The sequence below is a fragment of the Hypanus sabinus genome, chromosome 5 (assembly GCF_030144855.1).
Source record: "Hypanus sabinus isolate sHypSab1 chromosome 5, sHypSab1.hap1, whole genome shotgun sequence".
NCBI classification, from domain to species: Eukaryota; Metazoa; Chordata; class Chondrichthyes; order Myliobatiformes; family Dasyatidae; genus Hypanus; species Hypanus sabinus.
In genome coordinates, this window is record NC_082710.1 from 154292343 (window position 1) to 154305110 (window position 12768).

Genomic DNA, 12768 nt, shown 5'->3' on the forward strand with positions numbered 1-12768 from the left:
TGCGTTACAGGGAGATCTAATTCGGTGGTTCAGGATTAGATAGACTCAGTAGCTGCGTTATTTGGTATAAAAAGCAGGTATCTAATCTGCCAATCCTGTCTGCAACTCAATGCATTAAAAACATATAGACATGGTCAAAAGTTTCAGTCCTTGACCAAACATCAGAATGGGAAGGAAATGCCTTTGATTGTGGAATGATTGTGGGTGCCAGACAGGGTGGTTTGAGGATCTCAGAAACTGCTGATCTCGGAGTTTCATGCACAAGTTTCTAAAGTTTACAGAGAATGATGTGAAAAACGGAAAAAAAACACCCAGCGAGCGGCTATTCTGTGGGCAGAAACTGATCATTAATGAAAGATGCCGAAGGAGATCGGACAGACTGGTTCAAGCTGACAGGAAGTTTACAGTAACTCAGATAACCATGTGTTACACTGTGATGTGCAGAAGAACATCTCTGAATGCACAATGTGCCAAACCTCAAAAGGGATGGGCCACAGCAGTAGAAGGACACACACACACAAAGCCCTGGAGGAACTCAGCCAGACAGGGACATCTATAGAAATGAACAAACAGTCGATGTTTCACGTTGGGACCCTTCCTCATGACTGGAAAGGAAGCGGGAAGACACCAGATGGGAGGAAGGGAAGAAGGACTAGTTGGAAGGTGCTGGGTGAAGCCAGGTGGATGGGCAAGGTAAAGGGCTGGAGAAGAAGGAATCTGATAGGAAAGGAGCATGGATAATCAATGGAAGACAGGGAAGAAGGAGGGACACTTGATGGAGGTGATAGGCAGGTGAGAAGAAGAGGGAAGAGGCCAGGTTAGGAATGGAAGAAGAGGGAAGGGGGAGGGAAAAATTACCGGAAGGAAAAATGGATGTTTATGCCATTGGGTTGGAGGCTATCTATACAGAACATGAAGTATTGCTCCTCCACCCTGAGAGTGGCCTCATCTCGGAAAAAGAGGCCATAGGCTGACATTTCAGAAATGGAATGGGGATAAGAATTAAAACGGTTGGTCATGAGGAAATTCCACTTTTGACAGTTGGAGCAAAGCAGCCTCCCAACTTATGTTGGGTCTTGCCAACGAAGAGGAGGGTGTGTCTGGGGCACCAGATACAATCGACAACCCCAACAGATCTGCAGGGGATGTGTTTCCTCACCTGGAAGGACTGTTTGGAGCCCTGAATGGAAGCAAGGGATGAGGTGAATGGGCAGGTGTAGCACTTGCAGGGCTAAGTGCCGGGAGGGAGATTAGTGGGGAGGGACAAATGTTCAAGGAAATCATGGAGGGAGCTTTGCGGAAAGCAGACGGCCGTGGGGCGGGGGCGTGTAAAATGTGCTTGGTGGTAGGATCCTGTTGAAGGTGGTGAAGTTCTGGTGAATGATGTGTTGGATGCAGAGGGTCAAGGGGTGATAGATCTATCCCTGATAGAGGAACTCTATCCCTGTTAAAGTGGTGGGAATTCCAGAAGACATCGCTGATGTCCTGGAATGGAAAGCTTCATCCAGGGAACAGATGCAGGGGAGACAAAGGAACTGAGAAAAGGGAATAACATTTTTACAGGAGAAATTGTGGGAAGAGGTATTATCAAGATAGCCAAGGGAATGGTAGAATTATAAAAGATGTCGGTTGACAGTTTGTCTTCAGAGATGGAAACAGAGAGATCGAGAAAGGGGAAAGATGTCAGACTTGGGCCAAGTAAATTTAAGGGCAGGGTGGAAGATGGAGGCAAAGTTGATGAAATTGATGAGTGCATGAAGCAGCACCGATGTGGTCATCAGTGTAGTGCAGGAAGAGTCGGAGCATTACCGGGGAAAACTCTTCTATGTAGCTAACGAAAAAGCAGGCATAACTGAGGCTCATGCAGCTGCCTGTGGCTACTCCCTGTGTTTGGTGAAAGTGGGAAGACCTGCAGGAGAAATTGCTGAGGGTGATGAGCAAATGAGGGTGGAGGTGGAAGGGAACTGGTTGGATCTTGCACTCAGATCTATAGTGGCCACTGAGTGTACGTATATTTAATGATGGATTTCTGGGAGCCAATTACAGGCTGGGATCTCAGCTAGATTGGCAGGATTTATATTTAAACCTAACCTTAAAGCAAACCGGTAAGGATGCCAGGTAGTTACAGGCTGGGATCTAATGTGTTCAGATGGATTACATGTAGAGTGATAAACATCTTGCAGAGAGTTACAGGCTACGATTCCCCGTTCTTTTCCCCCATTGGAATTCGAATTGGTTTATTATTGTCACATGTTCCGATAGTGAAAAGCTGGTTCATACAGATCAGATCATTACACAGTGCATTGAGGGAGAACAAATTAAGACAACAGAGTACAGTGTAAACCGTGAACAGCTCCAAAGAGAGTGTGGTGCAGGAGCACTGAGGTATAAGATCACTGTGAGGTCGAGAGTCCACCTCATCGTACTTGTGAACCATTCAATAACAGCAGGGTAGAGGCTGCCCTTGAACCTGGTGCTGTGTACTTTCACATTTATATTTTCTGCCTGATGAGAAAGGGAAGATGTCACGGCAGTGTAGTGGTTTGTGCTACGCGATTACAGCTTGGGCCATTCCCGAGTTTGGAGTTCAGTTCCGGAGCCGTTCTGTGAGGAGTCTGTACGTGCTCATTGTGGAGTGCGTGGGTTTTCCCAGGAGCTCTGGTTTCCTCCCACAGTCGAAAGATGCAGTGGGTAGGTTTACTGGTCATTGTAAACCGTCCTGTGATTAGTTGGGGTTTGTTGGGGTTGTGGTGTTGCTGTGGGCATCGTGGCTGAGAGGGTCAGAAGGGCCTACTCCGTGCAGAATGAATGAATGAATCAATATTAAAAGGAGAATGTCTAGGAAGAAGGCTCTTCGATTATTCTGGCTGCTTTACAGGGGCAGTCAGAAGCGGAGCAGAGTCCATGTCTGGTTTCCATGATGTGCCGAGCTGTCCCCACAGCCCCCTGCAGAGCAGTTTCCATACCAAGCCGAGAGGCTTCCGGAAGGGTTGCTATGCTCCAATTTCACCTCTTCCTCTTTAACCATTCTTACACACATCACACTTCCTATTTGTGGCTTCTGAGTCCGGGTAGAGATACAGACTGGGACCGCTCCACGGGTAACCATTGCATTATTGTGGCCTACTCTCTGGCTGTGAGTTGACCCCAGGAACCAGGGCCAGAAGCCCTCCCCACAGTGACTGACTATTTCACTTGGTTACCCAGGGAGTGGTCCCAGTCCATATCTAGCTCGGCCCAGGAAGGGATGACTATTTCTGCAGCCACACTCTATTGTCCTTCAGGATGTGTCGTGACCTCGGGCTTTTCTGCTGCTGCATGACTCTGCCTGCTCTTGACAGTAACAGTGTGAGATAGCAAATATAGCTAGACGTGTCCTATCTGACCAAAGCTGCAGCCTCTGGGGTTGATCGTCATTCTACATGATGCAGGACGGGGTCAATCTGTCCATCAAGAGCATAAGTGAAAGGGCACAGAAACAGATTCTTTGGCATAGGAGGTAGAGCCACAGCCTCTCAGCACCAGAGACCCAGGTTCGATCCTGTCCTCCGGCACTGTGTGTGAAGTTTGCACGTTCTCTCTGGGGCTGTGTAGGTTTCACCCAGGAGCTCTGGTTTCCTCCCACAACCCAAAGACTTGCAGGTCAGTGTGTTCACTGGCTGTTGCAAATTATCCCCTAGTGAGGGGTAGAATCTGAGGTAAGTGATGGGAATGTGGGGTGAGTGAAATGGGATCACTGTAAAAGAATGGATTGATGGTTGGCATTAACTTAATGGGCTGAATGGCCTGTTTCTCTATGACTGACATTTACGCTAATCCTACATTTAAACTTGCTTTATTCTCCCCGCTGTGCCGTTAAACTCACTTCATACCTCACCCACGCCCTAGAGTCCATTTACCCACCCGACCTGCATGTCGTTGGGATGTGGGTGGAATCCGGAGCACTTGGTGGGGAAAACTGCAGGAAAAACATGCAGACTCCACACAGGGTGCAGTGGAGGTCGGGATCGAACCAGGATCCCTGGAACAGTGAGGCAGTGGCTCTGTCCACTGTGCTACTGTCAAACTTTCAGGGCTACACATTTGATCCCTAAATGTATCTTACCTCTTTTGAAGTCTCCTTTGCTGCTCCTGATGGCTTGATGCTGACCTGGGAGATGGGCCTTTGCCTTTCCAGCTGGACGTCAGCCCCTGACAGGGCAGCACTCCCTCAGCAACCCCTCCCTCAGAGGAGGCCAGGTCCTGCTGAAGACTTACACCCGCTTAACCCCGAGGTGAGAGTTACTGCCTACCGTACCGTGACAGCTCCCTGTGAACTCCTGGAATCCCCAATGATCGAGAGAAAGATTGGGGCATCGCACACAGAAGCTGGAGGAACTCAGCAGGTCAGGCGGCATTTACGGAGGGAGAGAAACAGACTGAGACTGAAGGGTCTTGGCCTAAATGTCGACTGTTCATTCCCCTCCATAGATGCTGCCTGGCCTGCTGAGTTCCTCCAGCATCTTGTGTGTGTTGCTCCAGGTTTGCACCATCTTCTGTCTTAGGAGGTGACATTGTGGTGTCTGTGGGAGCCCCTTGCCTTCTGCATCCTTGCAGTGAGGTGTGGGCATGCTGTGATCGCAATGCCAGCAAGACAAAACTTGTGGGTCTCTGGGCACATTACCTGTGACTTGGTTTGATTCAAACTATACTTTTCACGCTATGTTTCAATGCGATTTCGGGAATGAAGGGGTTAATATATGAGGTATGTTTGGCAGCTTTGGGCCTGTACTCGCTGGAATTTAGAGGACTGCATGGGGATCTCATTGAAACCTATCGAATGTTGAAAGGACTAGATAGGGTGGATGTGGGGAGGACGTTTCCTCTGGTGGGGGTATCCAGAACTATAGCCTCAAAATTTTAGAACAGAAGTAAGGAGGAATTTTTTTAAAGTGGCGAATCTGTGGAATGCTCTGCCATAGACTGTGGTTGAGGCTAATTCTGTGGGTATACTTCAAGCGCAAGTTGATAGATTCCTGATCGGTTGGGGCATCGAGGGATGTGGTGGGAGGGCAGGTGTATGGGGTTGAATGGGATCTGGGATCAGCCATCATGGAATTGTGCAGCAGACTTCTGATGGGCTGAATGGCCTAATTCTGCTCCTATGTCTTATGGTCTCATGGCACATGTGACAAATAAAGCTAATTTTAATCTTTGATCTGCACAGCAATCTCCAGCAAGTTGTTGAATGAAAGTGACTAATTGTCCAGGCTGGGTCACAGACGGATGCAGCACAGAGTCTGTACCACTGCTCTCACTGTCTGCCCGGCTGTTTGAGTGTTTGCAAGGCTCGATGTCAGGCCAGCCTGGGCTAGAATGATAGCATCAGAGCACTGTGTTGCAAACCAACAGGCAAGGTGGCCTGGATCTGAGCAGCTGCCTCTCCGGAGTTTCAGACTGACTTCCTTCCCACCCCAACCCGAGCAGTTCCTGTTTCTCGATCTTTGCCTGTGGTGACTTGCCCGCTCCCTGCTTTGCTCGGTCTCCTCCAGCTTGGCGGAGCTCGGAGCCTCGCCCACCGACCCCAGGCCTTGGCTCTCCGAGTGACATCCCTGGTTTCCCGGAGCTGGCCCCTGTGCAGGGAAAGCCCCTCTCCCGACGGGCTGCTGTCAGCTGGATTCAGAAACCTGCAGGCTCTTCTTTGACAGAGGGAGCTGAACTATTGGGGTCATGCTGAGTCCGTGTCTCCAGGACTCCTGCTCCCAGGCGACCTCGCACAACCCACCAGCCAACAAGAAGCTGCTGTAGTCCGTGCTTGGCCGTACACAAGGCCAATGGACGAGGATGAGCTGAACGTCAGGGCTTGTGGTCTGATCTGGTTTTGCAAGGCCAGTGAGATGAGGACACAGTGGTACTGCCCCCCGGACTGGGTAAGTTGGCTCCAACCGCAGTTGTGGGTGGAGGCTCGGCAGTCGACAGCAGAAGTGCTGGGAAGGTCCTTCTCATTGTGATTCAGGTTCAGGTTAGTTTATCTACACGCACACCAGGGAGGGGCAATAAAATTCCTTGTCGTGTGACGCTCAGAGCAATTGCAACTGCAACACTACCTTTTTGAAAGCATTGAAAGCACTACCTTTTCAACTTGAGGCACCCAAGTACGGAGTGATCTGTCTAATGTCACTGTATCTCAGTACGTGTGGTAGTAATAAGCCAGCTCCCAATTCTAACATCAACGTAGAGCCGGCGCAGTGGCATTTCCACCGGACTTCGAACTGAGAGGTCCCAGGTTCAAATCCGGCTGGCTCCCTGCATGCTTGAGCATCGAGCTAGCAACTCGGCCTCATATAAATACCAATGTAATCATGGTAAAAATTACTCACTGATATAAACAGCGATGAGCGCGATACAACGGAACGGTTCCCTCCATGGAGGCTGCCTGACCTGTTGAGTTCTTGGGTGCTGATATGATTCAGCATCTCTTGTGCAGTGCAATGCAGTTTGAGTGTTTGCCAAGCTTGACGTCTGGGCTAGAATGACAGCATCGGGGCACGGTGTTGCAAACCCACAGGCAAGGTGGCCTGGATCTGAGCAGCTGCCTCTCCACAGTTTCCGACTGACTTCCTTCCCACCCCATCCCGAGCAGTTCCTGCATTGCAGTGTTGAAAAGATATCAGTGTTGAAAAGAAACGGCAACTGCTGGGTCAATGAGAGAGTAAAGAGTCTGCGAACGTGGCAGCACCACCAGGCAGGACATGTTGCGGGCGGGGGCGGGGGGGTTGGTCTGACAGTATTGGGGAAGAAGCTGTTCTTCAAAGTCAAAGTCGAACTTACTGTCATCTGCACAAGTGCATGCATGCACGGGTGCTCTTACCGCCGCAGTATCAGAGGCACATAGCACATCAAAGGCAATGTTCACAAGAACAGCATAAATTAGCAACATCGTTTATATAAATGATAAAAGAAAGAACATATTAGAACCTCACAAAACAGACTCCATTGAAGTGCAAAGCAGTGGAAGTGCTCATGATGTTGCTATACTGGGGCAGTGATTAGGGTTACACACACACAATGCTGGGGGAGCCCAGCATCGATGGAGAAGAGCAAAGAGTCGCTGTTTCAGTCCGAGAACCTTCATCAGGACCGTTTACCTGAAATGTCGACTGTTTACTTTTTTTTCCATGGATGCTGTTGGGTTCCTGCAGCATTTTGGGGGTGTTGCTTTGGATTTCCAGCATCTGCACCTTTTATCGTGAGTGAAGGGAAGCAGCTGTTCTTGAAGACGGTGTACCCCCCTGTACCTCCTGCTTGACGGCAGTTGTGAGAGGGTGGCAGGTCCCAGATGTTGGAGGTCCTTCGTGACAGATGTTGCCTTCTTGAGGTATTGCCTCCAACCGATCCATCCAGTGGCGAGGAGGGACGTGCCTGTGATGTATTGAGCAAGTCCACAGCTCCCTGCAGCTTCTCATGTTCTGGAGTTTGGCCACCTGGGCTTTCAAGCTTCCGAGTGTTTTCCAGGGGGTGGAAGAGGTGCCAGTTAGGGTGACACAGTGATGTGGCGGTTAGTGCAATGCACTACAGAGCAGAGCTGTAGGCTCAATTCCCACCACTGTCTGGAAGGAGTTTGTACGTTCTCCCCGTGACCTCTCACAGAGTGCAGGCTTGTGGGTTAGTTGGTCATCTGGGTGTACTTGGACCGTGTGGGCCCTTTGGGATGGAATGGCCTGTGACTGTGCGGTATCTCTAAATAAATGTGATAGAAAAGAGATGAAAGGGAATGGCCAGGTTGCCAGGTCGTAATGATACTGTTTGCCTTCCTGAAGGAGTGGGAAAAGTAGCTAGAATTCCCCCTATGTTGGAGTTCTCTTTCCCAGGGAGCTCGGGAGAAAGTGTCACTGCATAAACTCTCGTTGGACAGGGACAGGTCTCCAAGTCTCCTGCAGTGTCGATAGTTGGAAAGGCTGACCAGTGGAGGCAGACAGTTGTGCACGTATTGATGGGCAAAAGGGAGAGGGTTTAGGACTGTGACTAATCGGACTTTGCTATTGGAGGATCAGTCAGTTGAATGTGCACCCCCCGACCAGGGGGCCATAAAGCCACAGAGCCATTCAGCATGGATACCGGCTGACCGAGATGACCCGTTTGCCTGCTTTTAGATAATAAGCTTCTAAACCTCTCCTACCCATCTAACCATCCGAGTTCCTTTTAAATATCTGCCTGCACCATGTCCTCTGGTAGCTTGCTTTATATACCCACCACACTCTGAGTGGAAAATGTTGCCCAGTGAGGGGTTTAGAATTTGTCAGCTGGAAAAGCTTGGGGTCCAATCTGTTACAGCACAGTTTGGCATGGTGTCCACTTATCGCGGGGAAATACTGTCCTCCTTAAAACCTCACAATCCCACTGGCACTGCCTGTTAACATGAAGCTTCCCCCCCCAGCCCCGCCAACCATTCGCCAACAAATCCCGCAGATAGGCTTGGTGTTAATCATTTACTGATTGATCGGTGACCATTCCCCAGTTGTAAATACTGTGGATTCTGGTTAACACACACAAAACGCTGGAGGAACTCGGCAGGCCAGGCAGCAGCTATGGAAAAGTGTACGGTCAACGTTTCAGGCCGAGACCCTTCAGCAGGACTGTGGATTCTGCTTAATTGGGACACAGCAGGACCAGAATATTTTGGTCCAATTAAGCGACTGCTCCAATTAGCTGAAATTCTATTGAAATAGTTTTAAAAAGTATAAAAAAGGGAAACTATCATTAAACTGAATAACAAATTATGTATTAAAATAAAATACAGAACAAATCAGATCTTGATCAATACCTCTACGGTACTATAAAACTATGTATTAGTTCCTAATAGTTACTGATGGGGGCATTCATCCAGAGTATCTGCACGCTGCCATGTTCTTTTCAATTGACTATAAATACAAAATCAACATATGCACCTCGTGCAGATAATGGTCTGACTTCGTACAAAACTATTGATGATTGTGTCCTCTAAATCTTCATTTTCAACAGACAGTAGGTGCAGGAGTAGGCCATTCGGCCCCTTCCAGCCAGCACCGCCATTCACTGTGATCATGGCTGATCATACACAATCAGTACCCCGTTTCTGCCTTCTCCCCATATCCCTTGACCCCGCTATCTATAAGAGCTCTATCTAACTCTCTCTTGAAAGCATCCAGAGACTTGGCCTCCACTGCCTTCTGGGGCAGAGCATTCCACATATCCACCACTCTCTGGGTGAAAAAGTTTTTCCGCATCTCAGTTCTAAATGGCCTACCCCTTATTCTTAAACTGTGGCCTCTAGTTCTGGACTCACCCATCAGTGGGAACATGCTTCCTGCCTCCAGTGAGTCCAATTCCTTAATGATCTTATATGTTTCAATCAGATCCCCTCTCATCCTTCTAAATTCCAGTGTATACAAGCCCAGCCCCTACAATCTTTCAACATATGATAGTTCCGCCATTCCGGGAATTAACCTTGTGAACCTACTCTGCACTCCCTCAATAGCAAAAATGTCCTTCCTCAAATTTGGAGACCAAAACTGCAAACAATACAACTTCGTTGTAACTTTCAAGATGATTGCTGATACGTTCAAATTCCTTGTGGTTCCTGACTTGCTGAAGTAGTGAAATTCTTTCATTTTCACTCATGGCCCTTTCTGCCATCTTCAAGTCTGAATGCTTGAAAATGTGGTGAGCACAACAGTTCCAAATTATCTTACTGCTTACTTCTTGCCAACTATCAGACACAAAAAAAATCACTGCTTTTTTGAACACAAACATACACAACTGATGCTATTTAAAAATTAATCTCTCTAAGCACTGTGTACTGTGGACTGGTCAAAGAACACTGAGGCTGTCTACAAGAAGGGTCAGAGCCGTCTCTATTTCCTGTGGAGACTGAGGTCCTTTAACATCTGCCAGACGATGCTGAGGATGTCCTACGAGTCTGTGGTGGCCAGTGCTATCATGTTTGCTGTTGTGGGCTGGGGCAGCAGGCTGAGGGTAGCAGACACCAACAGAATTAACAAACTCATTCGTAAGGCCAGTGATGTTGTTGGGGTGGAACTGGACCCTCTGACGGTGGTGTCTGAAAAGAGGATGCTGTCCAAGTTACATGTCATCTTGGACAATGTCTCCCATCCACTCCATGATGTACTGGTTAGGCACAGGAGTACATTCAGCCAGAGACTCATTCCACCGAGATGTAACACTGAGCGTCATAGGAAGTCATCCCTGCCTGTGGCCATCAAACTTTACAACTCCTCCCTCAGAGTGTCAGACACCCTGAGCCAATAGGCTGGTCCTGGACTTATTTCCACTAGGAATAATGTTACTTATTATTTAATTATTTATTGTTATATATTGCTATATTTCTACACTACTCTTGGTTGGTGCGACTGTAACGGAACCCAATTTCCCTCGGGATCAATAAAGTATGTCTGTTTGTCTTAACAGCCATGCAAGTGCAGGCAATTGAAGCTAGTTAGAAACTGGCAGCACTCTCCTGTCCCAATTAAATTGTATAGTGTCCCAAATAAAGGAAGGGAATTGTGGCTATTTTATTCTGATTCAGTTTTTGTTCTTTAGGGATTGTCCTAAGTAAACCCCAATTAACTGGAATCGACTGCAGTTACTATTACTCAGTTGTCTGCAGACTTCTGCTTCTCAGCTCAAGAAACAACAACAACAATCTCTGTGTACAGGGTTGCCATGACGACAGTCCAGGCTGGGATGTGGGAGGAGGGACATGTTGGATGTGAGTCCCTCCCTTGTTCAGTAGGATCTGACTATCCACACTCTGAATCAGGCTGGCTCCCACTGACTTATTTATAAAGTGCTATTTAATTTATTTCTTATTGTAACTTAAAGTACTTTTGGATGTCTTGCACTGTACTGCTGCTGCAAAGCAACAAATTTCCCATCAGAAAATCAGAATCGACCTTATCATTGACTACTCGAAATTTGTTGTTTTGTGACAACAGTACTGTGCAAAGTATAAAATTGGTATAAATTATATTATAAATAATACAAACAAAGGGAGTAATGTGGTAGTGTTCATTGCTTCATTGGCCACTCAGAAGGCCCTTCCACCCATCATGCCATGCTAACCCTTTAGACTAAGTCCTCTCTCTCCACTACCTTGTCTTTATCCTCCTTAAACCTGAAAGTTCCTTCCTCCTCAAATAGAGTCCAGCTCCATTTTCAAGCAATAACATAATTGCCCAGTGGGAGGCCATTCAGCCCGTCGATATTGTGCCAGCTCATCACCCTCATTCATGAAGTGATTTCCCTGCTACCTCACTCTCTCGCTCTAGATTGATTCTGCAGCACTAAGGGGGTCACACAGAAGCCAGTGAAGCTACCCACGCGTCCCGCCCCCCCCCCTTGGGTAGGAAGCTAGAGCACCCTGGGGAACCTGCGGGGGTCCCAGGGAGAAGGTGCGGACACACATACAGTGCAGAATGATGCCGTTAATGTGGAGGATGACAGGTGGAGAACAGGGTTACTGAAAGAAGTCTAAGAGGGAGAGAGATGATGAAAGATATTCTGTGTGTATGTTTGTGGGTATCTGTGTGTGTGTGTGTGTGTGAGAGAGAGAGAGAGAGAGAGAGAGAGAGAGAGAGAAAGTTAGTTTCTGCTCCTTCTCCGAGAGGAGATCAGGAGAAGATGAACTAAAGTTGAGATGGAGAGAAATGAAAGAAACTGAGAGAGGGACAGTGAAAGAAATTTGGAGAGGGGATGGCGAAAGATAGGCGCGAGAGGGGTAAAGAAAGTGAAGAGGGAGGGAGGGAGAGAAGGTGAAATTAAATTCAGAGATGCTGCAGGCAAAAGAAAGTTGAGAGGGAAAGAGAGAAAAGGTAGTTCAGAGAGAACAAAATAGGATGAAACAAGGAGAGAGAGAGAGAGAGAGTGAAAGGGAAGGAATGATAATGAGGGGGAGAATGAGTGGCGGAGGAACTGAGAGGGGGATTATGCTGGAGTTGCTGTCGTTTCGGAGCCGCGCTGGAATCTGACACGGGCTCATTCCCACAGGATTATCCGATTGGTTTGGCCTCATTGCCTGGCCCATCCCTGGGCTGACGGAGGTTCCGGTGCAGGGCGGCTGGCTCAGGTGTGTGTGTGTACTGCGCCTGCAGGCTGTACTAGGTTGTGTGCGGTTTGCTAGACGATTCTGCCTGCCGGTGTTGGGAGTTCTGGGAGTGTCCTTCAGCAGTTGTAGAGCAAGGTTTGGTGGCAGAAAACTGCCCCTCCGGTAATGAAGACGCGCTGGTATTGCGAATTCCCCAGGGTAAGTGTGCACTGTTTCTCTGAACTCAGACTGCACCGCACAGTCCAAACTCCTAGTTAACTATTCTGTCTTCTCCTTGTCTGTCTGTCACATCTCGCTGTCTCTCTCACACACACATAACTACACACGATTAAGTCTCAGTATTTACTAACACCACGGGCATGATCTTACTCCAGTGAATATAGGGCAGCACAGTGGCGCAGCAGCTTTGAAGCAGTGAGGGGATCAGGTTCGATCCCGGCCTCTGCCGCTGTCTGTATGTAGAGTGTGTGAATGCTGAAGGTAAAGGAGCCGAGGGCACAGTAGCGCCCCTATAGAACTAACTTACTGCCTGTTATGCCGGGGGTGTTCAGGTCCTCCATCTCCGGGTTTCTTTCATCGTGTCAGCAGCTTTGTCACTCGTTCGAGCCCCGGGTGGAATTCCGCCACGCTCAGCCGTAGAAGGGTTCTTCATTGCTGTTCCTGTAACGATTTTGTTTTCCCAGTCA

At 48.4% G+C, this 12768-nt stretch overlaps 1 protein-coding gene across 2 annotated transcripts in view; it reads left to right on the forward strand.

Annotated features, from left to right (window-relative positions):
• Nucleotides 1-12768, forward strand: part of LOC132394480 (ral guanine nucleotide dissociation stimulator-like) — a 120168-nt gene that overhangs the window by 46318 nt on the left and 61082 nt on the right. The window contains exon 1 of one of the 2 annotated variants that reach the window (XM_059970689.1): nt 11705-12280. The exons of the other annotated variant lie outside the window; for it this stretch is intronic. Coding sequence (XP_059826672.1) covers nt 12248-12280 — 33 coding nt within the window. The 5' untranslated portion in view covers nt 11705-12247. Of the gene's footprint in view, nt 1-11704; nt 12281-12768 lie in introns of those variants that run through there. 2 annotated transcript variants of the gene reach the window in all.